The sequence below is a fragment of the Capronia coronata genome (assembly GCF_000585585.1).
Source record: "Capronia coronata CBS 617.96 chromosome Unknown acBCG-supercont1.1, whole genome shotgun sequence".
In the NCBI taxonomy this organism is placed as follows: Eukaryota; Fungi; Ascomycota; class Eurotiomycetes; order Chaetothyriales; family Herpotrichiellaceae; genus Capronia; species Capronia coronata.
In genome coordinates, this window is record NW_006912893.1 from 1,657,830 (window position 1) to 1,683,044 (window position 25,215).

Genomic DNA, 25,215 nt, shown 5'->3' on the forward strand with positions numbered 1-25,215 from the left:
ATGTACCTTAAAGACTCGCGCCTCCGTTTTAGTGTTATCTGAGCACTACGAGTATCTAGCAGAGCGCTAGGTGCAATCTGGCCAAGTGTATATTTGCCGAGAATCAAGCTTCAATGGATTCGACGATGACACGGCAACTACCAGTAGTAAAGCCTCAGCCTCAGCTGTACTTGCACCACAATGATGCTGATGATGTCAGGGGCCCGCCTGCGCCAGCGGGATTTCCGGCTGCGGATGGAAGGAAGCTGCCAGCTTGAACCTGGGATCTGGACACTGGGAAGCCATCTCGCTCATCATAGCATGCCGCCAGCTCTTTCATCTCCACCGACCCCTGAGCTGCGACACGTTGATATCTATCTCATAGTACTGTCACTGTCCCAAATGACAATCAATATGCCGGCTCGTACGGCAGCTATGGCTGCAGGTTGAGCCATATTTCCAAACAACCATATTAGTGTCTTGATGCCCTTTGGCCGTCGCTTAAATATATTCGTGTATAGATGCTCTGTGTTGTTGCGTCAGCCACTCCCATCCTCTTCGTGTGACATATTTCTTCTGTGCTGTACTGTGTAGACGGCTTCCTGATCGTTCGAATCTCCTCTCCATCGTGACCATTCACCAAGTCTCCTCTTCGGCCGGACATTGACAAGTTGAATATATTGATTGCTGGCGTTTGCGCTTTCGGTCTCGCGACTTCACCAGCCGAGCCTTTCCATCCACGAAGCGACAGGGCGCACGTCCTTCAATCGCCGAGCTTGAGCAACAGACGGGAGCTTAGATACTTGATTCCCGTACAAGATCCTTCCTCTACTACATAATCCGCCGCATCCTCTCCCATCTCCTTCTATCCAACGCAAGCAGCAGCAGCAGCAGCAGCAGCTATGACATCCGCCTTGAAGCCGCCCACGGCGGATACTCTCAAATCCTACCCATTCGGCAAGATTGAACCCAATTCGGTACGTAGGAGGACACTGGAGTGATAACACATGCACTGGCCGGGCTGTTGCCCCGGAAAGGTCAACATGCCGGGAGGCGGGCTATCTTGAAAGATGTCCGCTTCTTTCATGCTCCGCGCACTTGGTACAGCCATATACCGCTCAGAGCACAAAGCTAACGCAATAACGAGAATTACAGACCAAGTACTTTGCCTCGTGCATGCTCGGAGGCGTGGTTGCTTGCGGCCCAACCCACACACTTGTGACGCCGCTCGACCTGGTCAAGACGCGCCGTCAAGTCGACCCCAACTTATACACCTCGAACTTCAAAGCATGGCGCAGCATCTTCGCCAACGAAGGCTTCCGCGGCGTTTTCTTCGGCTGGACGCCGACGCTGGTCGGCTACAGCTTCCAAGGTCTGGGCAAGTACGGCTTCTACGAGATCTTCAAGCACGAGTACGGCGACAACCTGTTCCCCCACACCAACCGCACTTTGGTCTACCTCGGCGCCAGCGCGAGTGCTGAATTCATCGCCGATTTGTTCCTGTGTCCGATGGAGGCCATCAAGGTGCGCATGCAGACGACACTGCCGCCGTTCGCGAAGACTTTGCGTGAGGGTTGGTCCAAGGTGGTTGAGAAAGAAGGCATTGCAGGCTTGTATAAGGGTATCGCTCCCCTCTGGGGCCGTCAGATTCCCTACACCATGTGCAAGTTCGCCACGTTCGAAGAGACCGTCAACTACATCTACAGGAAGCTTGGAAAGCCGAAGGAAAGCTTCAACAAACTGCAGCAGACTGGCGTCAGCTTTTTGGGCGGCTACATTGCCGGCATCGCCTGCGCCGTGGTCAGTCATCCCGCCGACGTCATGGTCAGCAAGTTGAACTCGGACAGAAAAGGTACAGTCTTTCATCCCCTGGCCGGTCTCAAACAGGCTGTCGGAACAATTCGAGACTAACCATTATTTTCCTTCAGCTGGCGAATCCGCCGGTAAGGCTATGAGCCGCATCTACAGCAACATCGGATTCGTAGGTCTCTGGAATGGGCTTCCCGTGAGAATCGTCATGATCGGAACACTGACCGCCTTCCAATGGCTCATGTACGTCCCTCCCTCTGCTTTCCGCCCTTGACACTCGTCGAGAAATGCTAGTTGAGCTTGAACGCTGCTGACACCACTCTCTTTAGCTACGATTCCTTCAAAGTCTGGCTCGGATTGCCCACAACTGGCGGCCATTAGATACCCAATGTTCCGTCTTTCCTAGCAGCGGATGCCGGTTGTTCGCAAGTCAGAGGTGCACCCAGCTCCAGCGAATGGAACCGCTCTTCAATCCATCTTCGCCAACAACCTCCAATATTCAAGCTCGAGATGGTCTCTCTCTGATTGGCATGACGTCTGATAACCTACAACAGGGCTGCTGCCAGTGAACACATATTTTAACCCCGGATTTCCGCGCACCGTTTTGGGTCTAGCGAGCAGGAATCTTCCAGTTGAACGCGGCGCCTCTCTTCAGGGGGATAGCGAGATACAGGGCAAAAGGATAGATAACCTTTGAAATGACCTTTTGATGTTTGCGTCTTTCTTTGGGTGGTAACCGAACGACGGAGTCAAGCTGATAGAAATGCATCGCGAAATCCATGACTTTAAACCACTTATATTTGGATCAGAAGCAGACCTTCCTCAGCCATATCGGTAAATCAACATCAGTAGACAAACGCCACTGGGGCCAGGACAGGAATAAGGATGGCTGGTTCCAAAGGACAAAGTTTGAGGACAATGCGTCAAGTACTCGTTGGGGATATCATCGATTCTTGATTATGCTCGCTTTCACAAAATGCACCAAAAGATATATATGCACCAATTAGACGCGCCTCGCTATACGTCGCTCATTGTAGCATCTGCATCACCAGCCTTCTTCTCGTATAGTGTCCCCTCGTCTTGGTCCCCTACAGTGGGTATCCGCTCTGGTAGGCTCAGGGGGCTTTCCGACCTTCGTTCCCACGGATCTTCTGGCGGCGAGAAGGACCAGACCTGTTACCCTCGTTAGCAACGGAAAGCAGTAGTAGAGAGTTGGGGGCTATAACGTACCTCCATAACAGTCCTGTTGGCCCGACTCGCCATGATGACCGCCTTCTCCTCCTCGAATGCCACTCTCCAAACAGCCTCGGCGGGTTGACTGAGCTCGCGGACCAACTGGCCAGTCTCGACGCTCCAAATCTTCACTCGACCGTCACTACCACCACTGACTATTCGCTGGTCGTCAAACTGCAAACTAGTAACACTATTATCGTGTGCAGCCAAGCGGTGGATTGGCGTATTGGTTTGCAACGACCACACCCGCACCGACCCATCAGAGCCACCGGTCACGAGTGTATCGCCCCGCATTTGCAGCTGTCCGACCAAAGAAGTATGGCCCTGCAAGATTGCGGTACACATGCCCGTCTTGGGGTCCCAAATTCGAACACTGGTGTCAAGACTCCCGGTCGCAATCCGATTGCCGTCGAATGCGATGGCATATATCTGACTGAAGTGCCCAGTCAGTGTCCGGAGGCATCGGCCCTCGGAAATACTCCAAATTCGAGCAGTTGTGTCGTAACTGCCAGAGACAACCAGGTCGCCGTGAATGGCAAGGCATCGGACGCTGGCTTGATGACCGACCAGAACATTTTTGCACATGCCGGTTGTCAAATCCCATATCCGCAAGGTGGTGTCTCTGGACCCTGAGATCGCCGTATTGGCATCGGACATCTTCAGGCATCTCACGGTTGAGGTGTGTCCTCGCAGTGTATGGAGGCTTTTGCCGGTGGCCATGTTCCAAACACGAACATCCCGATCACAACCGCCGCTGACGAGTATGTCGTCCCACGGCACCATTGCCCACACTCCCATCACATGGCCTTTCAAGGTCTTTTGATGCTCGCCGACAGTGTTGAAGACGTGGATTTTAGCATTGTCCATGGCCACCACAATGTACTTGTCGGTCAAATGCAGACTTGTCACCACGCCCTGATCCGGTGTGATATGCTTGATAATGCTCTCGCCTCCTTTCCTCCAGGCGGCCTCAATCATGTATTTATGCCGGAAATGTGAATAATGTGACTGAGACTGTCGTTTTCTTGATCGAGGGCTCGCCGACAGATGGTCTTGTCTCGATAATGTTAGGTTTGGTGCACTGCTCGACGGACCGACGATCGAGCCATCAAGACTTCTCTTGGGGGACCGATTATGATGACTGTACGGGCCTTGGGTGGCTTGCGGCAAATACAGCGAGTCCACATCGTCGTTGGAAGCGCCGGAATTCCTGCGCCACGCATGTCGTTCACACATGATCTTCCATAACATATCATCATTCAACAATTTGTGCCACCGGTGTGACACCTGCGAGGCCCGAGCTAGGCTCTGCGGGTTATCAATATACGAGAGTACCTGGACGGCGTCAGTTCGTATCATCATCATGGGATACAAAACCTACCCTCAGACACAGTTCGTCAGGGAGATGCTCAAACGGGTCTTTCTTCAGTCGCGGAGAAACGAAATGGTGAACAAAGCTCAAAAGCTGACTATCACACATATTCAGCAACTCGGCCAGGTATCTCTCCCTTCCAGCAGCATTCAAGTTGCAAAAGTGTTCCCGGGCATCCCTGAGGAAAGCGTCCTCATTTTCGCCTGCCGAATTCCAACTAGGAGCACGTTGATACGGCGTAGGGGAAGGTGCGGGTGTAGGAGGAGAGGCCGGGGCAGACGGCAATATGCTCAGAGGCATGCCCGCCTTAGTCGAAGTCGACAGTCGCTTGGGCCGCGGTTGCGCTACGCTGTGTCGAGGTCTGGAGGAACGTGGTGCGTCCGGAGGTATAGAGAAGTGACAGTCGTTTTCTTGGTCGATGATGGCAGGCCTGGCATTGTAAGGGCGGCTGGCCAGCTGATCAGGATCTATTGTCAACGATCTCGAGGGCCTAGGAGAAAGCGGCCTGTCCAGAGACATAGAGTGGTTGTCATCGTCGAGGTCCATCTCTTTTCCTCCAGTGACGTCGGGTCGATGCGCCCCTCGGCAAGGAAGGGTAGGATTGTAGGATACTGCGAACGGCGATGACTAGAAAATTGTTTCCAACACGAACGAGCGAACTCCTGCGCGCCTTGGAGAGAGTGGTGATTGTTTAGAGCGATGCCATGTCACAGAGAGGGGGTGAGTGAACGGGCCTCGAGACTGCAGGTGTCTGTTGGCAGAGGCGCTTGTGACATGGAAGGGACAGGTCTAGCCCCAAGAAGAGAGAGACTGCCAGGACGATGGGGAAGGATAGGCGGTGGCGGGCTCGGGTCGACAGCGGACGAGGGTTGGTCAGCAGATGAGAGAGAAATGAATCTTGATCTGCAACCTAGGACACAATATCCCTTTGCACTTGCGCTGGTCGATAGTTTGTGTTGCCTGCACCGTGCAGTGAAGTGGTGATGATGGTGATGGGCGGTAGTTGGTGGTGGAGAGAGAGGATGGAGAAACTAGTCGAATTCGTAAATGCAGAAGGAATGGACTGCAGGAGGTGATACACTCTACCTTAGTACCTACCTAGGGTACAGTACCAGTACCACAGTAGGAGTACGGAAGATAAAAGACAAAGAGTCCCGTCATTCGTGGGGAGGCCTGGTGGGAACCCCCACCCACAAACTCTAGCAGGCTTTGGGAGTGACCATCTCTAATCCGCCTAAATCTATGTACCTACCGACACCCTGTGCACCTAAACCATACTCTGTAGGAGTTCTAGAGAGCCTGACTAGCCACAGGTTCCGGATCGCCCTGCACCGGCTCCAGGATCTGCTCGCCGTCTGCCAGGGGAATCATGCATATCCTCATTTGTTAGGAACCAACTCTCTGTTTGTCTGTCAGCCTTCAAGTTCACCCCTCAGGTGCGTTGCTACCCAACTTGCCCTCCTTACCCTTCACCGCGCCGTTAGAGCCCGCATCCTCGAGATTACCTTCATGCAAAGCTAAGGTATGTACAAGACCACGGGCGATTCGCTTTGGCACAACCTCTCAGGTACATTTGGGTTGCCCAATGTACCTTAGCAGGTAGTCAATGGCCATGGAAGTACAGTGATACATGCCTTAGGTATGTACCTACACATCCACCTGGTAGATACTGGTACCTATGTACGTCTATAGAGCCGTTACATAGAAGCTTACACGAATGGACAGTACCCAAGCAGCCCACTTCGGCCACTATGTAGCCTCGACGTCCTACTCAAGATCGTGATAAGATCCAGGTACGAACATCAAATACTGCCCGACCATGGTAACAAGCTACCCATAGCCCTTGACTTGTCCAGCAGATGCCGGTCACTGCCGCATTCCATTTGGGTACTGTGCGCCCGTTATGTTTATTCAAAAGATCTCTTCTTTCGTTTGCACTTACGAGATCTCAGTCGCATACTCTCCAAGATGGCACGGCACGCCTTCATCGAATCGTTCTGATATTTCCCATCAGTAAGGACATAAGGCCTCGGCCTGTGAATCGACGCTGCCATTGAAAGGACCTTTCGTGTCTCATTTCCTGACCCTGGCGCCCTGAATACAAGGGTACGGGACGACAGTGCTCAAGCGTGGTCTCGAAATCTTCGTGTGTCTCCAAAGCCACCAAAGCAGGCATATAGGTTGCTTGACTGTAGGCGGGTCAATGTGCATGTCCAACCTGCAGGAACAACGGCAAAATCATTCCAAAGCATGCCGCTCCAAGATCCTTCCAAGAGGCTTTAGGCTCATTTGCTTGCACATCGCGTCCATCCACATAGCCATTGGACTGTCCGTTGATGGGCTCCAGGTGAGAATTTGCTGTGTCTTGCATAGAATGCATAGCAACGTAGAGAAATGTCCCGGCCGAGAACAACAGAAGCATCCCAGTCCACCACGTAGTCTTCTCCGCACTGTGACTGCGTCCGCCACCCAGAACATGGGCCAGTAGCCAGGTAAGAAGAGCACCTGCGGGTGCAGCCAGACTGAAAAGGACCAGATGGCCCCGGGCCGCTCGTTTAGATAGTCCTTGCTTGATCAAGACGGAGGTCAGGCCAAAAGCCGCAGGCGCCTTATGGATCATGATAGCAAAGAAAATCACAAAACTCAATCCGGTATTGGTAGCCGTGGACGAGGCTCCCAGGGCGATTCCATCAGCAGCTGCGTGAATGACCAGCCCGATGGTGGTCGCAAAGCTCCGATTCCGCAGGCGTGTCCCTTCCGGGGAGTCCAAGAAAGTGTCCGCCTCGTCGTCTCGGTCCAGGGACGTGGTTAAGTTGAAGCGGCGGCCAAGATTGTTCAAGGCAATGTGGTGAGTCCTCGTTCTTGGCTTTGACGGTCTGGTGTATTGCGGCACCTTGTCGATCAAATACATGAGCATAAAACCCGCCAGCAAAGCCACGCCAATCCACGCGTGTTCAGATTCGTCGTGATCTTCTTTCGTTTTGACAGGTGTCTTCTCCCGTGCCTTGTCACTCTCATCCCCCGCGTCCATTATGCCAACCACCCCAGGTTTCGTAGGAGTTCGCGGTGGGGGATCCATGCCTGAGGGGATGACAGGGCCGGGTACATTGAAAGCGTTGGAATTGTCCCCATTCGCCCGTGCGACGACAGTATGTAGGTCTTCTGGTGTAAAGTAATTCGGCCATCGTACGTCCGCTTCGCGCGAAATGACATATCTCTTCGCATGGCTATGTGGGTGGCCGACTCCAGAAGCGCTATATAGTGTCTCTACCCCTTCCGGAATGATGACGACCAGAGAAGTGCCAACCAGCACGCCCATTCCAATTGTAGATATTAGACGCAATTGCGCGGTCGACAGTGACAGTGACAAAGGGAGGATGCCAGCAAGGAATGAAGCGACAGCCATGACAATGCTCAAGCTGAGCAGGGTAAACAGTCCGTCCATGATTAGGACGCGGTAGGGCCGATTCTGAGCGAAGTTCAACCCTGCATCAAAGTGAAAGAGAAAGAGATTGTCGGGAGCACATGGCGACTCAGCTCGCCATACTCAATTCATTTGCGCCTCTGGCAATAGGAGCAGCGGAACGAGGTGGACATTGAATGATTGAACTTGAAGTTGTCGAAGTCTCCTGAAGGCGCAGGCTAACTATCCCAATAACCCCTAGTAGTACTAGTAGTACGATAAGGGTCCGGGCCACGCGTGCATTATCATCACGTGGAAGCAAGGCTATAGTGTGCCATCTGGGAGCTGACTGCTGGACAGCGTGCGAGAGTCAAATTGCAGTTGACTAGTAGTATGCATCAATCAGTGTTTGCATGTGCTATTTGCAAAGTCACCGACATATATATGGCCTCGAGTAGGAGGAGGTAGTCAACACTATTTCAAGTGACGGAGCCTATCTTATTACAACTGGACAAATACCTGCGCTGTGTCACTATACAGTGCCCCTGCCAGGGCAATGTTCAGATGGCAGCATTGTGCCTTGCTCCCTGTGATAGAGGTGCTCGTTGTCCTAATCGGAGCCTTTCCATTGATCCTCTGTAGGAATGACATTTCGAGGGACAGCAGGGGGAGCGACATCGTCCTCCTAGAGGGAGGACTATTGCGCTCGTGATTTTGTGTCTGAACGAAATGATGCTTTGCGTAGTCGCGCATGGTGCCAATTCCCAGGACCGGGGGAAAAGTTCTTGTTATTTCTCTTTCTCCCTTCCGACATGTTTCGATGTAGCGGCATCAAGGCTTCTTGGGCAATATCCCAGGGCCCATTCGCGCATCGGCTTCAAGGGGACCATCATGGTACCCATTGTGACCACCCCTTTTCGGAGCATGAAGATGGTTTGGCTGGTTGGTCTGTCGTCACAGGAACGTTCGCTGGGGCCACGGTTTCGTTTGTAATTTTTAGATGGAGCCATAACTCAGGTCGACTTCCCCGCCGGGCAGCCCTCTGGGACTTCCTACGTCTGATGAGCTTCAGGCAACCATATATTGTAGGTGCATTAGCCACGAAGCAGGATACAACCATTTGGACCGAAGCCCAAAAGCTTCGGACAGGCTGGTACGATTGCTCCGCGTAAATATATCCAATGCGAACACATGTCGTAATGATGCAGAAAAACCCCAGGCAAAATAATGCACCGACCCGTAGCTTTTCGCCGATGCTTCGATGGCGTACGACGACAAGCGGCCAGGCGATTGCCAGCAAAATGAGATCGAGTAGGATATTTGCAATGCCTTGAGTGAGCAGTTGATCGTAGGCTCGAATACAACTGCCAGGTCTTGGTTGTATTTGCCAGTATAGCTTGAAAGGATGACATTCCAGGAAAGTGGCCAGCACCACTGCGATGTAGGTTAGAGGTATGGTTATCCAGCAAAGTTGGATGAGCCTGGTGGTCCATCGCGCTCGAACTTCGAGGATCCGAGAGTAGAAGAGAAGGAGGAGGCAGTTTTGCAACCAGTAGAATGTGGTTATCAGTAGCCTTGCAATCAAGGCAAGGATGCTACCGCTCTTGAGGGTCTCTGTGTCGTCAGAGTTGAAATATTGTGATTTGCCGTAGATGGCATCATTCGACGTCCCATAACTGAGAACATATTGGTTGACCACAATCCGAGCCGACACAACCACGATGGCGGCTATCACTATGACAGCACTAATATCGAGTGTTCCATAATGAAGTCTTGAGGCAGTTGCTCGAATGATCAAAATGAGCAACGAGAGGCCCGCGCAAGCCCAGCCTGCGATTCGTGCGTCCTGGGAGGAAACCGGCATTGTGCCACGCGCATACCCAAGTCTGGTAATGTTCAAGAAAGTTGGAACGACATGCTGCCCAGGCAACGTCGTACAGACGATACTGCCAGATCGTGAGCCCAGTAACTGGAACTCATAATTGTGAATTTGCCGCTGTTCCACGACACAGAATGGCAGTGAGAAGGAGACAGGAAGTTGGGATGAGTTTCGACCTGAGCCGAGGGCGGCATCTGGAGGACGACCTTCGCAGCCGAGTATCGATCCTCTAGAGTTGGCGGATTTCCAGTTGACAGGGTCCTCCTTAGCATCATCCGATAATCACCTAGTCTCCGATAGCCTCCAACCCCGGTTCATGGGGTTGGAAGCCACGATTCCACATAACCACCATGTATGTGATTTGGTTGGAGGTTGAAAGGTCCAAACCGTCCCAGCCAGATGGGCGCCGTCTCGCGGGACCTCAAGACCCTTGATCCCCAACTTCTCTCATCTCCAATGTTAAGTAGCTTGGAGCACCACGTACCGACCTGCTGCAACTCTTCCACTGTAAGGCACGGTACTTCGTCTCCCTGGTCATTATAAGGGGACTCTTTCAGAAGTCGACCAAAACTCCCCTGGTGTGGGCGCGACGAGCGGCAATTGTTCTTCAACGTCAAGCACGAGCAGCAGAGACAAGGATTGGGGGCAGCATACGTGACTAATCCATACCGGCTGTCTCCTTTTCCAAGGATGTTCGTGGACATCGTTGGCCATCTTCTTGCTCACCAGCACGCTCACATAATCGGAGTCCGACTCGATCTACGATGGCGTAGTAAGCAAGCCCATGTGAAACCAAGGACGTCTCCCCAGGCTGAGGTGGCGCGCTAGTAGCCAGTTAGAGGCTCAAGATGCAGCCTGACCAATGCAGATCTGACAAATGGCTCAAAGTGAGCGCCTGCAAAGTTAGCATTCGCCGGCCACCTCTGTGTGTAATCGTTCTCTATATTCTCTCCGTACGTTAGGTAGGTAATTAGGTAGTAGTCAGGTAGTAGTAGGTAGAACATGGTAGTGCTTCACCGTAGTATCCAGGTAAGTGAGTCGTTTGGCAAACTGATGCCAAGGGGTCAAGTTACGCTAGTACAGATCAGGCACTCACTGCATTTGACGCGTAAAGTGCAGTGGCAGCGCGCGAAGGAACTCCTCCCCGTGGTTACACACTGCACGGCACTGCAGTCAATGTTCACCCACCCTACTAGTCCAAGAAGATATCTACAGATCGCCCAGTATCTCAACCTCAGTTTTACTAGACCAACCGACCATGAAGGGCCACTGATCTCCCTGTGATCCAAACATTCGGCAGTCATGGCAGCGCCTTCTGAAGAATGTGAGATTATGCTTGAAGAACTCAAGATTCATGCTTGCTGATGCGTGTCAGTCTCCGTCAACGCCAACGACGCCGTTCGCGTTGCAATTGTTCAACCCGCTCCAAACAGCCAGATCCAGACCCTCCATGAGTTCCACCCTCAATTCACATATCCCATAGTTGGAGAGGCAGAGCAGATATTTGGCTACAAGGGCCTGGATATCGAATTACAGTTCGCCGCCCATGACTTGCGCCCGCACATCAACTTCTCGTATCAGAAGAAGTTTCAGACAATCGGTACAACAAGCGCCCTCGATCTAAAGAAGACCTTCAGCAACTTCCTGCCCCCTGATACATTCCAAGATGATTTCGAGACTGAACTACACAAAGACGCAACAAACTGGTCACCACCCGGAGTATGCGTGAAGAAATATACCAGAGGAGGTGAAGACTACGAAGTTTGGGCTGGATCACTTCTGGATACCGATATGCGTACTTTGGTCGACAACATCCAGATTCTGATCGTATTCTTCATTGAAGGCGGTCAGTTCATCAATCTGGACGACGTGGACTGGACCCTGGATAGATGGAGAGTATATCTGGTGTATCACAAGTCCTCCAAGCCTCCCACTGCACATGCTTCTCCATACTCCTTCGTTGGGTATGCCACTACGTACCGTTTCTTCAAATTCCAGAAACCCACGGCGCAACGGGACCAGCTCGCGTCTTTTCCATTTCCTCTTTCAGAAGAGATCACCCCAACCAAGTTGACGTCTCGGTTGAGGATATCACAGTTCTTGATCACACCGCCTTATCAGCAACATGGCCATGGTTCCGCTCTTTACCAAGCAGTCTATGACGAAGTCCTCGCTGATCCGACCATCGTGGAGATGACGGTTGAGGATCCAAGCGAAGAATTCGATAAGTTGCGAGACTTGAATGATTTCGATAGGCTCGAGCCACAATTCAAGGAAGCCGGCATCAAGATCAACTCATCACCATTTGCCTCTGCGGACCGCGGCCGCTTGAAAGCAGTGCCAACAGCGACGCTACTTCCAATCGACGAACTCCAGGCCATAAGAGCCAAGAACAAGATTGCCAGCCGACAGTTTGCTCGCATGGTCGAAATCTACCTTCTCGCTCAGATCCCGCTGACCCACCGTGCTGCTGGCGGCGCGTCCTTGACCAGTCTCAAGATTCGAGGTCCAAAGGCTTCCAATCCAGATGATAGGAATTATTATTGGTGGCGTACACTGCTAAAACAGCGCATCATGAAGAGGAACAAGGATTTACTCCAGCAAGTTCCCTTGGAAGACCGCCTGCCACAGATTGAGGACACTGCCCGAGCACAGGAAGATGAATATGAAGGTCGGCTCCTCTCTTACGCGCTGAGGAGAGAAAAAGAGGCAGATCGACATGGAAATGGAAACTCGTCGCATGCTGTCCGCAAGAGAAAGATCATTGACTCTGACTCTGACGAGTCGGATGAAGCCAGTGGGGCATCGAAGAAGCCACGCGGTTGACGAGATTGCTATTCGACATGCTCAATTTGAGTTGAGGGAATATCGCCGAATGAGACAGCAGTCATGACGGTAGTTCGAGGCAAAGCTTGAGAAGTCCCAACCAAGAATCAGGGTGCCAGTCGTGCGAGGAGGGCAAATGGTGATGCGCCAGATAAACTCCTTAATACAGATTGTAGTAGCTCAATCATGACCACGGCTTCATCCCTGCTGGCTGGAAAATGCTGTTCGCCGAATCTCAAGCTGTCGTGCTGGTCAACTTTCTAACATCATGCGATGGTATCGTGTGAATTGCAGTCGCTCCTCTGCTTCTTCGGCAGCAATGACACGTTCGTCTTCACCAAGATAGTTTCCTTCTTCCCACATCTTCTCTAACTCCTGGTCGTCATCACCTGTCACTGCCCAGACACTCTCGCGCAGTCGCTTGTTCCGTTCTCTATCCTCCTCAATCCTCTGTTCAATGGCTCTCTTGTCCATCTTCGAGACGCCGTTCGATTTCGACTGTGATGGTGGTCTCGGCGTGACTTTCTGACTGTCCGCTGCGCCGTCCGCGGTCAGATCCATGGCATCTTTATCACCTCCCGGCTTGCCATCATCGTCGCCCAGTAGTCTCCCCAATCTCTCCTCTTTCTCTTTCAAGCCAGACTCGATCCCAGCCAGAACATCTGGTGTAAGGACTCCCTTCTCGCCCAGGCCCGTGACGACCCGTCTCACGACCTTGACGTTTGCGCCACTCTGTGCCACCGCTTCCACGATCCGGCGGATATCCCGCTTGACCATCTCCACGTATGCCTCGTGTCCGCCTTCTTTCATGTTGATGTCGGCGTGGTGTTCGAGAAAATACATGATGTTTGCTCGGTTGTTCATGTTGTTCCCCCGCTCCAGATTCTCCAGGATGCACGAGTGCAAGTCCTCGTCCATGTCCCGGTGCTTCAGCGCATAGTGGGCAGTCTTGATCGATGCCGTCGCAGACGCAGAGAGATGGGTCAGGAGAGTGGTAAAGCGCATGCGCACTTCAAAAGGGTCCGCCATGTTGCAATCCTGACTTGGAGGCGGCGTGTGGGTGATCTTTCAACAGTGGCCTTTCACATCGTCTGTTGCATGATACGGGAAGAGGGGTGTCTTTCGCCAGCACATTCGCATGGGAGTGATGATGCGTCTTCAAACCATCAAATCTGTTTCTTGCTGCGGTGCTACAAAGAGTCTGGGTGTTTAATCAATATTTGGTAAAGTCGGGGAGATGGAGAAGATGCCCAACGGCCGTTTCGGACAAGGCAGTGAATGATTGGTGTGACTTGCAGTCGGACTTTACCGTGGCCGTGACTGTGGCCGGAGCCTTGCCCAATCAATAATTTCTATCGCCCCGCGTGTTTCTCGAGATGGACGGCATCTGAACGACTGGATTAGGACAGCCCAAACCGTTTAACCTTGATACTTTGTGCTTGACCTGATTCTGCGTCAAGAGAAAAGCTTCAGAATGGCAGCAGCTCTCCGTGCGCTGAACGGCGCCAATGGCGCAGACACCAGCAGACCAGAAATGACCTTGACCATGCTCGGATGCGGTGAGTCTATAAACCAATCTGACATGCGATGTCCCAGGCTAAATGAAATTCAGGCACCTTGGGTACTGCGATCCTGTCCGGTGTTCTAGCCTCCTTAACCGAAGCCTCAACCAACCCGTCCCCTGATTCCGCGACGGCAACACCTACCACCGAAGGCCCGCCTGCGCGCACGCCTAACAAGTTCATCGCCTGTGTCCGCCGACCTCAGTCAGCGAAGCGTATCAAACTCGCCGTCCAGGACTACCGGCCCGATGTCACAGTTCTGCAGAACGAGAATGTCAAAGGTGTCATCGCCGCTGATGTGGTCATCCTGGGTTGCAAGCCATACATGGTTGCGGACATTCTACAAGAGGAGGGCATGAAAGAGGCCCTTGCAGGCAAACTCCTGATCTCTATATGCGCCGGCGTCCCCGTGGAGCAGATTGGCCGAGCCATGTATGGACCAGAATATCCAAAGGATCTCCCCTCCAACGCATGCCGGATCGTGCGCGTTATGCCTAACACCGCAGCCATTGTGCGGGAGTCGATGACCGTTATTGCGACGACGACACCGCCTCTGCCGTCAGAGCTCTCTTCTGTCGTGGAATGGATCTTTACCAGGATCGGTCGGGTAGTCCACCTCCAGCCTTCGATGATGGATGTATGTACAGCACTGTGCGGTTCGGGGCCGGCTTTTTTGGCTCTGATGCTCGAGTCTCTCGCGGACGGTGCTGTCGCCATGGGTCTGCCGCGGGCGGAGGCACAGTTGATGGCGGCGCAGACAATGCGTGGGACGGCCGGTATGGTGCTTGCCGGCGAGCACCCCGCCCTTGTACGAGAAAAGGTCAGCACCCCGGGTGGATGCACCATTGGTGGTCTGTTGGTTTTGGAAGAGGGTGCGGTCAGAGGTACTGTTGCGCGGAGTATCAGAGAGGCGACAGTCGTTGCGTCCGAGTTGGGCAAGGGAGTCAGTGGTGTGAACGGTACCCGATTCCCGAAACATTAGGCCGGAAGGGACTGAGTATGGGAGAGCTTCTTGCCAGATGGTGGTCTCATCCTAGAGCGTCTTGCCACATGTGCATATGACATCTCTTTTTACGAGGGATTGACAGAACATGGGCCATCTTCGCTTGCTTGTGGGCATTGGGTGTGGGTTGAAGGGACTTGTCAAGTTTGGCGCACATAGACTTTGGGGAAGACGAGATGAACTGCACACTTTTTTCTTCCATCCGGAGCATACGAAGAGTAGAAGCTGCAGAGTGTGTAGACTGCGGTGTGGACCGTGGTAACCCAAAGTCGATCTGTGAACATGCGCGTAAGACTATGTAGGTGTATTTCGACAGTTTTGAAGTAATTCCCAGTCCGTCTTCCTTCGCTGTTTATAGCGTATAGTTACACAAGTCTCTTTCCCTTCCCAGAACCTCCTGTCACAAAGCAAGGACACTGGTGCAATACCCATCCTGTACCTCCAATGCAAGGGAAGCGGATATGCTTGCCTCGATGGTGATTACAAGTTCGAGGGGTCCGAGATGCCCATCAACTCGATTTGATGTGACAGAAGCCAGTGAACATTGGGCCTGTGGGCGAGGCAGAGCTTTTCAACCGTGTTCGCCTTACCATCATGGCATCACTCAAGACGGTCCGCAGGTTTACTCCATCTTGACCACAGCGCCCAAAGCCTTCAACGTCTCAACGATCTTCTCGGCATCCTCTTTCGGCACACTTTCCTTGAGGACCTTGGGTGCACTCTCCACAAACTTCTTGCTGTCCACCAAACTCAGGCCGAGCATGCTCTTGACTTCTTTGATGACCTTCGGCTTCGCGGCAGGGTCGAACGACTCCAATTTCAAGGTGAACATGGTCTTCTCTGCCGGCGCAGGGGCAGCTTCCTCCTCTTCAACCGGGGCAGCAGCAGCCCCAGAACCTGCTCCCGGAGCAGCTGCGGGAGCGGCGAAGGCCATATCGGGGATGTTGAGACGTGACTATGTCAAGAATTAGCTCCAATGCTTGCAAAGATATTGATTGATATCTTCCACGCCCGAGACATGTTGAAACAGTGCTAGACAATGGCGATATATGGCGGACGCACCTTCAAGCTTGCGACTAAGTCGGCCGTCTCCAGAAGTGTCAACTGCGATATTTGATCCACAATACCGGCAATCTTAGGATTCGTGGTTGCGTCCGCAGCATCGGTTGACTGCCATCTTCTCGACTGTGATGAGACTGTCACACCGTTCCTCCGTCTGTGTTGGGTTGCAGAGCTTGTGGATGATAGTCGCAAGCATTGTGAAGAGAGATTTCGTTTCTGTAACTGACCGACAAGGCGGCAGCAACGGTACGTTGCTGTTGGTATCTGGACAGACATTGTATGTGCGGATTGACCAAGGAGGAGAAAGTAGCAGGACCTGAACTTTATCCCAGACTTGCGATGGAGATGGCTGTACAGATCGTCTCAAACTCGACTTCGCTGCACTGCACAGCATTGGATGCAGAAAGTCGAGTCGCGCCAAGGTCAAGGAAAATCCGCAGGCGGCTCATTCCCTATCGGGATAATTGTCATGCCGCCCTATACTCAGCCTCGTCTTGCTACGGCGAGACATGACTGATCTTGTGCACAATACAGGCCGTTTGGCCGTTCTCGCCATGCAACAGGCCGTCACAAGAAGAATATCTATATCAATGTTGGAATGCTGGGTGGAAGCGCAATGCTGAACTGTTGCATCAGCTCACATGCGATATATCTTCACGTGTTGCAATCTCGATATGCAACCATTGCCAATCCAACGACGCTCGATGCAGGTAAGCGAATTCGCTCGGAGCCTTGCCTGATCAGCTTGATTGTGAAGCGTTCACGCATATATGCGCCAAAAGACCTATTTGGGGTCACAGGCAAAGCTCAACTGCAATTACATTGTCTCCCTTTCAGCTTGATGAGCTATACATCCAGCTCCCTTCGCCTGATATCGTTGCAAATCCTAGCATAGCAGCCCAGCAGAGCCCCTTTTTCACAAAACTTTCACCAGTTCAGACAGCTGTTCTTGGAAGCCTTCATAGCCAACATTAGCCTAAATCCGGAGAGATGCCCCGAGCAAGGCTACCTGGTCAATCCAGGACCATGCACATATTCAGGCCCTCTCAACCAGGTTCTACTCCGAACCGCCCCCAAGCATACCATTGAACTGACACGCCTGGCCCTTTCCCATCTTCTCCGGTAGGACTTTGCTGAGACAGATATGCAATAATGTCACCTTGATAACTTATGCTTGAGTGCGACGACTAACTCACTGACAACCACTTTTCCTAATACCAATCATCATCATCATCGTCGAAGGGAATCTGCATCGATACTGACACGAGATCTGATGGGGAGGACGACCGGAGCACGCAGTTATACGACTTTCTGGACGAGCCAGATGGGCAAATCGACTTGGGATAGTTAATAAGTTGGTATCCGACCTCCTGAAGAGTTGAACCAGTTCCTGACCCCTAGGCAGCCACCAGATTGGGCAACGGTTTCAAAGCGCATGTCATGGCAAGCTTGCTCTGGCACAATACTTGCACCGGCGTCTAGGACCTCTCGAGCATGTCGTTTGGTCATCTCTCATAACGAGAGTATCAAGGGGAGTGGCTGTTGTATAGATCATTGGTCGATTTGACTGATGCTGAAGTAGGCTGCTTCACGAGATATCATAGCAGGCAACCTTGCATATGTTATGGGCGGCCGCGGGGCTGGCAAGAAGACCCCTTCTTGACTCCGTCCCCGGACGCATTGGATGATGTCGAATGTAGGTGCTAGATTCTATACAGTTCTCAATATCACCGGATTTGTTTTGTGGTTACCTACATGTTGCAGACAGCGCGCATGTCGGATATTGACCAGATATTGTCTGGCGTAGCCTGATATCGTGTGTTGTTATCTCCTTCCACGAACCGCTTGAGGCTCGCGAAAGCAAAGAGAAATGGGTTTGAGGCGAACAGACCAGAATGGGTATCATAATTGTCTTCCTTTCTTGCGTGCAGGCTGGCAAGCCTCCCCGGGGACGCGTCCATGAGACATGGCTGTATCGAAATTCTCAACACTCTTCTCTCTCAGCCAAGTGCCTGGCGAGCGTGCAGGGTCGACCGGTGAGGATCCTACTAGAGATATACTTTAAATATCTCTCATGTCGTGCTCTTTGCACTTGAATATGCATTATTTGGCTCACCTGAGTCCACACAGCGGAGACGAGGAATAATGCTGTGGGTATTGCAAATCAACGGTATTCCATCGAGATGGAAAACTGTGCCTCCAGTTTCTTTTTTCGGCTAAGTAGGTATTAGGGGTTAAGGTGGTTGGAGCTACCGTTTCGGTACGATTGAATTGTGTAAGAATTCCCCTATTCAATAAATGACCCACATTTTACTTTAGCCTGTTATCAATCCTCATACTTCCTCATGGTATCAAAAAGTCCAAGTCAGACAGTCTCGACTATTCACAGTATCCATAGCTAGCTAATATCTACAACCTATACGTTTCTTTGGTGACACCCCTGAGACTAAGGTAGTCCACACAGTGCCATTCCACGTCTCCCCATCATCGCCATTACAGGTCGATTTCCGTATCGTCCACGATCTGTACCTTGATGCTCCCCTTTGACCTATCCGCACAAAGGGCCATGGCCTCTGTTGCTTGCTCCAATGGGAAAGTATGCGTCACCAAGCTGTCCAGGTTCAAAACCTGGCCATTTGCCAAAGCATTGATGCCTGCGGGCCAAGTGTCCGAGTATCGATTGATGAATTTCAGCTGGATCTCGGCCAGACTTAGGTGCATGAAAGGTAGATTGTTCATAATGCTGCGCCCAACACCCACGACCATGACCACTCCGGCTCGGCGACAAGCATATGCGGCGGTGATGACGCTGGGTTCGATACCGGTACATTCAAACACCGTTGTGGGTGCGTTGTACTCGTTGGCGTCCGGGATGCCCGTCTCGACGTTGCGGCTGCCGGCACATCCGAACAAGAGGCGGATTTCTTCCGCACACTGTAGAGGCGTTTTGGTCGGCAGGACTTGGTAAGTCTGTACTCCTAGCACAAATGTTCTGGCAAAATCGAGCCGAGATTCCTCCACGTCTGTTATGACCAGGGGCCATGCGCCAGATGCCCGTGCGGCAGCCAGCGCAATCAGACCTATGGGTCCAGCACCACATATCAAGGCTGGTTTCCCTATTGATACCGATCCCTCACATTGCCTTATTGCATGTAGAACGACGGACAGGGGTTCGAGGAGCGAGCCTTGTGCAAAGGTCATGGTGTCGGGAATCTTGTGACAATATTGCGCTTCGTGAGTCATGAACCGCCGAATCGACCCTTCGTTGCCGACGCCGAGGAACGACACCGACTCGCATAAATTGTATTTCCCGGCCGTGCAGAGAAAGCAGGTGTGACATGGAACTTGAGGCTCGATTGCCACCCTGTCTCCAGGTTTGAGGTGCTTGACGGCCGAGCCTGTTTCGAGTACGACACCGGCGGACTCATGGCCGAGGCTGTGGGCATGGTCGACTATCAACGGTCCGATCGCTCCTCGGTGCCATAAGTGAAGGTCGGAACCGCAAATTCCGGTCGCGCGCACATGGATCAGTACTTGACTCGCAGATGGTTTCGGTATCGAGGTCTCTCTCAGTTCGATCGTGTGTTGGGGGGTCACGTATAGCGATGGGTTTTTGTACTTGTCGAGCTTTGACGAAGAGGATGCATCCTGCGAACCCGCTCGCTGCGTGTCATGGCTTCCACCATTGATGACGACGGGCGTCGCCTTGACTTTGGGTTGTGTTGTCAGGGTGTCACCGTTCGGTGTGTCTGTCTGGCTGTCGGTGGCCGAGGGAGCCATTGTAGACGCGATATGCCGAGTTCAATGGAGTTATGACTGTCTGCTGAACCCACGAACAAATTGTGTCTAGGCAAGCAAGGCAGAAATTGCCAAAGAGAAAGGGAATCTGGCGAAGAAGTAAAGAACCTACGAAAAGAAGCCCAAGAGACCAGCCCAAGGGCGCCCGCCAGCTTCCGTCAAGGCCCATGGCTGGCCCGGGTCGACAACAACACCCGGTAATAGAGAACCGTTGACTTGGGAGTGGAGGCTTCGGCCAATACTCCAAGCAAATGGAGGGTTGCACGGGCAGAGCATCTTGGATTCTGTAGCATGGGCAGTATGTAGCGACTGAACCGACTTGGGTTGGTGGGTAGACGACCAGTAGTACTTCCTAGTAGTTGGTACCGGAGGAGATGGCCGGGATGGGTGAAGCGCAGGCGGGCGCTTGAAGTTTCCTGATTAATGACATGCTAAGCACCAGCTACTAGTAGTAGTACTACCACGGCTACTATTACCCTGCCGCCCTGCCAGTGTACATCGTGAGCCAGATTGCTGCTATAGCAGAAACCAGGGGTACCAGGAATACCTCCTTAAGCTCCACGTTTCTACCCCGCAGTCGAGATCGCCGATGGATTTGGAGCCCCAAGTTGGTGACCGCGTCCTACGAGGCACGACCTTCTCAATTCGCGCATCTCCCATCTCGCCAATTCAGCCACCTACACCTGTATCACCGAAAGGAGGCTACTGATGCAAGACCATCCGGAAGGGATCTCCAGTCGCCGGCGTGTGCGAACGGGCTGCTTGACGTGTCGAGGAAGAAGACGGAAATGTGTGCACCACCCACCTGATCCTGCAGATGCTGCAGCTGTATCTGCCCTGAATTTTAATGGCTGACTGTTGCTTTCAGGTGACGAGGAGAAGCCTGTCTGCCTGAACTGCAAAAACAAGAACCTCCAATGCCGCTACGGACTTAACATCACCTTTGTCGAGTCCAAGTTCAACGCCGCGAACAAGGCTGCAAAGTCTGTCCCGTCGGTCGAGTATCCTACCGTTCGCTTTGTCGACAAACTCTATGATGCAAACTCAACACTGTCAGAGGAGGACGCTGGAGGTGCAGCCTTGCCGGACCACTTGGGTACAAGTCCCAGGCCATCGAGCACTCAAGGCGAAGATGTTCAGAGGCCTCATTCACCCTACGCAACCCAGGATAGAGTCGTGTTGTCGACCACACCCATCAGTTTAGCCAACAACCTACCACCCGAATCTCTGCAGCGGATGCCACTGTCGCCCACATTTCACACTCCTCAGCTCCTATTTGCCCCATCGCCAGCAGTTTTTGGATCCGAGTCGACGCCAATCCCATCCACCACTCATTTCGCACCCGACCATGAGCTCACCTCGAGATTCAAAGAGCCCATGGCTGGCGTTGAGTCGGCACTTCTGTCAGATAATACTTCGGTCACGCAAGGCCAGGAACTCTATGAAATAGATCTCCTGACATACTACCGATATCGGATTGCCCCTCAGCTTGATCTAGGAGTCGGTGATTCGTACTATGGTGTCCGAACTCTTCATAGAGCAGAACATGCCGTTGCTGTCTACCAAGGGATTCTCGCACTTTCGGCCGCTCTAAGGGCGCGGGGCAACAATCTCTTGCAACAAGAAGGTGACGCACGAAAGGATATGGAGTACTCTGTGCGTGCGGGAAACAGCATCGTCGTGGCAGAAGACGAGGACAGGGTCACCACCATCCTTCTCCTTACTCTAAGGGACGTTATTATGAACCCTCCACGATTCTGGGGTGACAGGGTTGGAACTCTACAAGCGAACGCTCTACTCCGGTACGGTGAAATGCTTGATGAGCATTGGCAGATGTTGGCGCGCCTCACCCTGGCAGCAACGCTTGCGGCAGGCTACAACTCCAGCCTGGTTGATTTGTCCTTTGTGCTTCAAGGGGTGCCCCCGATCTTCTCAGCGCGAGCCCTCACGCACAAGGAACAACTCCGGCAGAGCTTCGCCCACCTTGCTCGTGCTCTGATGTTTGCAAATCGCGACTCCCCGGAATCTGGTCGGTCACTGACGATGCCGCTGACTGCTACGTGGCAGTCATGCTGGAGTGACAATCAGCTGTGGTTCTCGGCAAGGAATGAGGAGATGCAACAGATATTCGAGGTTCCAGACTCTGATGGCATCGACACTCCCTTTCCTATTATCATGTTCAGCAACCTTTGCGCTCTAGTGGCGAATTTTGTCCATCACTTGGCGGCGCTCGTCTTGATCAATCACAAGCCTCGGATGATCAAGGCTATTGCTGAGGTCGGTTCGTCCCCGTCGTCGGTGTGGCATGCTCAGAGAGTCATTGGCATGATCGCCGCCTTGAACGAGGCGGATGACATTTTCGATCCTCTGATTGTTGCCGGGGTCATGTATGCCGCCAGGAGATTGAGCCATCCTTCCCAGCTGGCCGTGGTTGCGGATGTCTTGGGACAAGCGTCACGCTCATCTGGTTTTCAGTTACAGGAAGAGATTCAGAAGCTGGACATTACGTATAGCACAGCAGTCTGCTAAATGTCAACATGAATGATGATGATAATGCACGACATGACTCTGAGCTCTCAAGGCTGAATCATGTAGCTGGCGATGGATCTTGATCTATCTATACCCGCGCCTATACATAAATCGGCAGCCTATTTTCCATTATTTTTAATCCATTGCTTTTGTTCCAACCATGCGTGACACTGGGCTTGGGCAACCGACTGGACAGGCTTTCGGCCGCCCCCTAGGTTCGTTTTTAGATGTTGCAAAACGATTCTTTGTGCTTCATCATGGACGGCCTCCCAACATCAAAAAATGGACGATCAGATGCATGCCCTGTTTCTCTACCACGAGATCCCTTGGAGATCACCTGAGGCTCCGGGCCAGACTAGGCCTCTCCAAGCTTCGAATTTAAGGATGGTGGCTGGTGGTGCGGGTTGTTCACTTTGAAAAGTACTTTGGGAAGCACGCTTCGAAAGGGAGATCCAGGTAATCAGTCCGGGGGTCCTTAGGTCACTCATGGGAAAACTTCGGGGCTAAGGAGGCCTTAGGCGTCTCCTTGGCGTGGAATAGACGCTATTACCCCGCATCTTGGGGTTGTTCCTGGTTAAGAAGCTTACCTAAAGGGCTTATGCACCTAGTGCATATAAGGTACCTAAGCCTAAGGAGCCCCTTAACCTCGGCCTCCTTAGCCCCTGAGCCGCCGTAAGCCCCTGTAAGCATTAAGCCCCTCGAGCTTAGCCTTCCTAACGCCCTTTGATGCCGGAGCAATAAACCTGGCGGAGAACTGCAAGTCATGGACACACCCACGCTTGACTCCGAGTCTGCATTATTTCTCTCTTCTTTCAATCCCGACGATTCCAATCGCCCATGCCTCGAGCACTTAGATCAGGTCGCCGCTGAGGTCTCTGAAGATGTTTCTCGACCTGGGTCACATCTGGACATCATCAAAAGTCCCCGGGAAACACCCCACACCCAACTAGTACTCCGAGGTCGACTTCCACCGGGCCACAATGGACGCTGACCCTCCTGTTGCACAATTTGTATCGCCAGGCGCCGTGTCAAACGAGAGTACCTTTGACGAATACGCGGCGAACCCTCGGTTTCAACAACTACAGACTGAGTTGCGTTCGTGGCTGTTCGTCGGAGCGAATAGCCGCGCCCATACTCGGGAGAATAGCCCGATTGCTCAGACACCCGAATCTGATCAAGGCATCCCGGGAAGGCAAAGGCAGCCTGGACATCAGCATCTCTGGGATCACGTCAGAGACAGTGCTGATCAGATCACCGTAGCAAGAAAGATCAAGTACCTCCACGTGTGGACCACTGAATGCGCCCCATGGCTGGACATGTTTGATCAAGAGCGACACTTCGGACTACAGGTACCCATTCTCGCGCAAGACTCGGCCGCCGTTTTCCACGCCTTGCTGGCGGTCGCGGCCCGCACGGCCGAGCGTCGAGGTGGCGTCGAAGGCTCACGCGACAGCCTCGAGTTGTATTCGCAGGCTATCTCAGCATTGACCTCGTCCCTCGATACCAATGAACCCAATGTCATGGTGACCGCCTGCCTGCTTTGCGTGTTGGAGATGATGAGCGTCAGTCCGCGCGACTGGAGACGACACGTTGAAGGGTGCGCCGCACTGTTTGCCTCGTCCGGGGTCAATGGATTCTCGCGAGGTCTGTTGCAGGCCGTCTTCTGGTGTTATGCTCGGATGGATCTCTGCGGAGCCATAATCGCCGACGGCGCGGAAGCCACAGTCCTCCCCATCGACAACTGGGTTTTGCTGGACGGTCATCATCACCATGATGATGATCGGATTCATGGTTCTGAGGGACCCCCAAGACAAGCAATTACCGAGCAGTTTCTCCAGAGAGGCCTCCAATCACTCGACATGTACGCCAACTATGCAGTCTACTTATGCGCCAAGGTTTGCGATCTCCTTACTCGTCGGACCAGGTGCATTGAACTCGGAGAAGATAATGGCTGCGATTACGAGACCTTCGAGTCTGAATGGAGCCAACTGTGGCAAGAGTTACAGATTTGGGCCTCTGAGCGGCCAAAGGAGATGACTCCCGTCAAGTCTACCAAGACCGGAACCAAAGGCTCACCATTCCCAAGGATCTTCTTCGCCCATTGGGCGGCAATATCTAGCAATCAGATATATCACACCGCGTGCATCCTGATGCTCGAGATGAAGATCGGCAAATTATTCGACAATCCAGAGCCCGTCCATTCCGAACTGTGGCATGCACGAAGGATCGTGGGAATATCTTTGACCAATCCACATCCAGGCTGCATCAACAATGCTATCCAACCTCTATATGTGGCTGGCAAGCTCTTTACACATCGAGAGGAACAGGCCATCATCGCAAATTTGATTGACTCCATCGAAGGCCGTACTGGCTGGGGCTCTCGTTGGCGCATCAGAGATCTCGAGGCAGTTTGGGGCTACCGTCGCGGTACATTTACTTGAATCACGAAATTGGCGGAGCCATAGAGACTTTGTATATTCTCTGACCCACGCTTGAGACGCTACCCCAAGATATTGTCGCTGCCTATCTTTTTGATAAGGAAAAGCTCACTATGCTGCGAGTTCGATATACCTAGGCGGAATCTTCCGACTGCACCAATGCCTCCGGCATTCGCACTCGCTGACATCAAAGGGTGGATTCATTGTCTACTTCTCTACCATGGATACCTTGCCTCTGCGATATAAGGCTCACACCTTCCCATGTCCGGTCTGTTCAGCCCTCAGGCTCAATTAGCACATGACTGATGGGGAAGGAAGCTCT

At 52.6% G+C, this 25,215-nt stretch overlaps 11 protein-coding genes across 11 annotated transcripts; 5 read left to right on the forward strand and 6 right to left on the reverse strand.

Annotated features, from left to right (window-relative positions):
- Positions 1-1,155: 1,155 nt before the first annotated feature.
- On the forward strand, positions 1,156-2,169 carry A1O1_00585 (mitochondrial phosphate carrier protein 2; the record flags this gene model as incomplete). The annotated part of the gene is made up of 3 exons (XM_007721502.1): positions 1,156-1,831; positions 1,908-2,031; positions 2,118-2,169. 3 exons carry the CDS (start codon positions 1,156-1,158, stop codon positions 2,167-2,169), a joined length of 852 nt encoding a protein of 283 aa, XP_007719692.1.
- A 636-nt stretch (positions 2,170-2,805) lies between these two features.
- On the reverse strand, positions 2,806-4,939 carry A1O1_00586 (F-box and WD-40 domain-containing protein CDC4; the record flags this gene model as incomplete). Its single annotated transcript, XM_007721503.1, has 3 exons — positions 2,806-2,961; positions 3,019-4,356; positions 4,403-4,939. 3 exons carry the CDS (start codon positions 4,937-4,939, stop codon positions 2,806-2,808), a joined length of 2,031 nt encoding a protein of 676 aa, XP_007719693.1.
- Positions 4,940-6,593: 1,654 nt separating this feature from the next.
- On the reverse strand, positions 6,594-7,838 carry A1O1_00587 (uncharacterized protein; the record flags this gene model as incomplete). The annotated part of the gene is made up of 1 exon (XM_007721504.1): positions 6,594-7,838. One exon carries the CDS (start codon positions 7,836-7,838, stop codon positions 6,594-6,596), a length of 1,245 nt encoding a protein of 414 aa, XP_007719694.1.
- An 847-nt stretch (positions 7,839-8,685) lies between these two features.
- Positions 8,686-9,660, reverse strand: A1O1_00588 (uncharacterized protein; the record flags this gene model as incomplete). The annotated part of the gene is made up of 1 exon (XM_007721505.1): positions 8,686-9,660. The coding sequence occupies one exon, from the start codon at positions 9,658-9,660 to the stop codon at positions 8,686-8,688; it is 975 nt and encodes a 324-aa protein (XP_007719695.1).
- Positions 9,661-10,977: 1,317 nt separating this feature from the next.
- A1O1_00589 (uncharacterized protein) lies at positions 10,978-12,501 on the forward strand (the record flags this gene model as incomplete). The annotated part of the gene is made up of 2 exons (XM_007721506.1): positions 10,978-10,999; positions 11,051-12,501. The coding sequence occupies 2 exons, from the start codon at positions 10,978-10,980 to the stop codon at positions 12,499-12,501; spliced, it is 1,473 nt and encodes a 490-aa protein (XP_007719696.1).
- Positions 12,502-12,753: 252 nt separating this feature from the next.
- On the reverse strand, positions 12,754-13,530 carry A1O1_00590 (uncharacterized protein; the record flags this gene model as incomplete). Its single annotated transcript, XM_007721507.1, has 1 exon — positions 12,754-13,530. The coding sequence occupies one exon, from the start codon at positions 13,528-13,530 to the stop codon at positions 12,754-12,756; it is 777 nt and encodes a 258-aa protein (XP_007719697.1).
- Positions 13,531-13,975: 445 nt separating this feature from the next.
- On the forward strand, positions 13,976-15,045 carry A1O1_00591 (pyrroline-5-carboxylate reductase; the record flags this gene model as incomplete). The annotated part of the gene is made up of 2 exons (XM_007721508.1): positions 13,976-14,060; positions 14,114-15,045. The coding sequence occupies 2 exons, from the start codon at positions 13,976-13,978 to the stop codon at positions 15,043-15,045; spliced, it is 1,017 nt and encodes a 338-aa protein (XP_007719698.1).
- Positions 15,046-15,688: 643 nt separating this feature from the next.
- Positions 15,689-16,404, reverse strand: A1O1_00592 (uncharacterized protein; the record flags this gene model as incomplete). Its single annotated transcript, XM_007721509.1, has 2 exons — positions 15,689-16,021; positions 16,129-16,404. The coding sequence occupies 2 exons, from the start codon at positions 16,402-16,404 to the stop codon at positions 15,689-15,691; spliced, it is 609 nt and encodes a 202-aa protein (XP_007719699.1).
- Positions 16,405-18,621: 2,217 nt separating this feature from the next.
- A1O1_00593 (uncharacterized protein) lies at positions 18,622-19,908 on the reverse strand (the record flags this gene model as incomplete). Its single annotated transcript, XM_007721510.1, has 1 exon — positions 18,622-19,908. The coding sequence occupies one exon, from the start codon at positions 19,906-19,908 to the stop codon at positions 18,622-18,624; it is 1,287 nt and encodes a 428-aa protein (XP_007719700.1).
- Positions 19,909-20,634: 726 nt separating this feature from the next.
- Positions 20,635-22,455, forward strand: A1O1_00594 (uncharacterized protein; the record flags this gene model as incomplete). The annotated part of the gene is made up of 2 exons (XM_007721511.1): positions 20,635-20,716; positions 20,795-22,455. 2 exons carry the CDS (start codon positions 20,635-20,637, stop codon positions 22,453-22,455), a joined length of 1,743 nt encoding a protein of 580 aa, XP_007719701.1.
- Positions 22,456-23,435: 980 nt separating this feature from the next.
- Positions 23,436-24,896, forward strand: A1O1_00595 (uncharacterized protein; the record flags this gene model as incomplete). Its single annotated transcript, XM_007721512.1, has 1 exon — positions 23,436-24,896. The coding sequence occupies one exon, from the start codon at positions 23,436-23,438 to the stop codon at positions 24,894-24,896; it is 1,461 nt and encodes a 486-aa protein (XP_007719702.1).
- Positions 24,897-25,215: the final 319 nt, after the last annotated feature.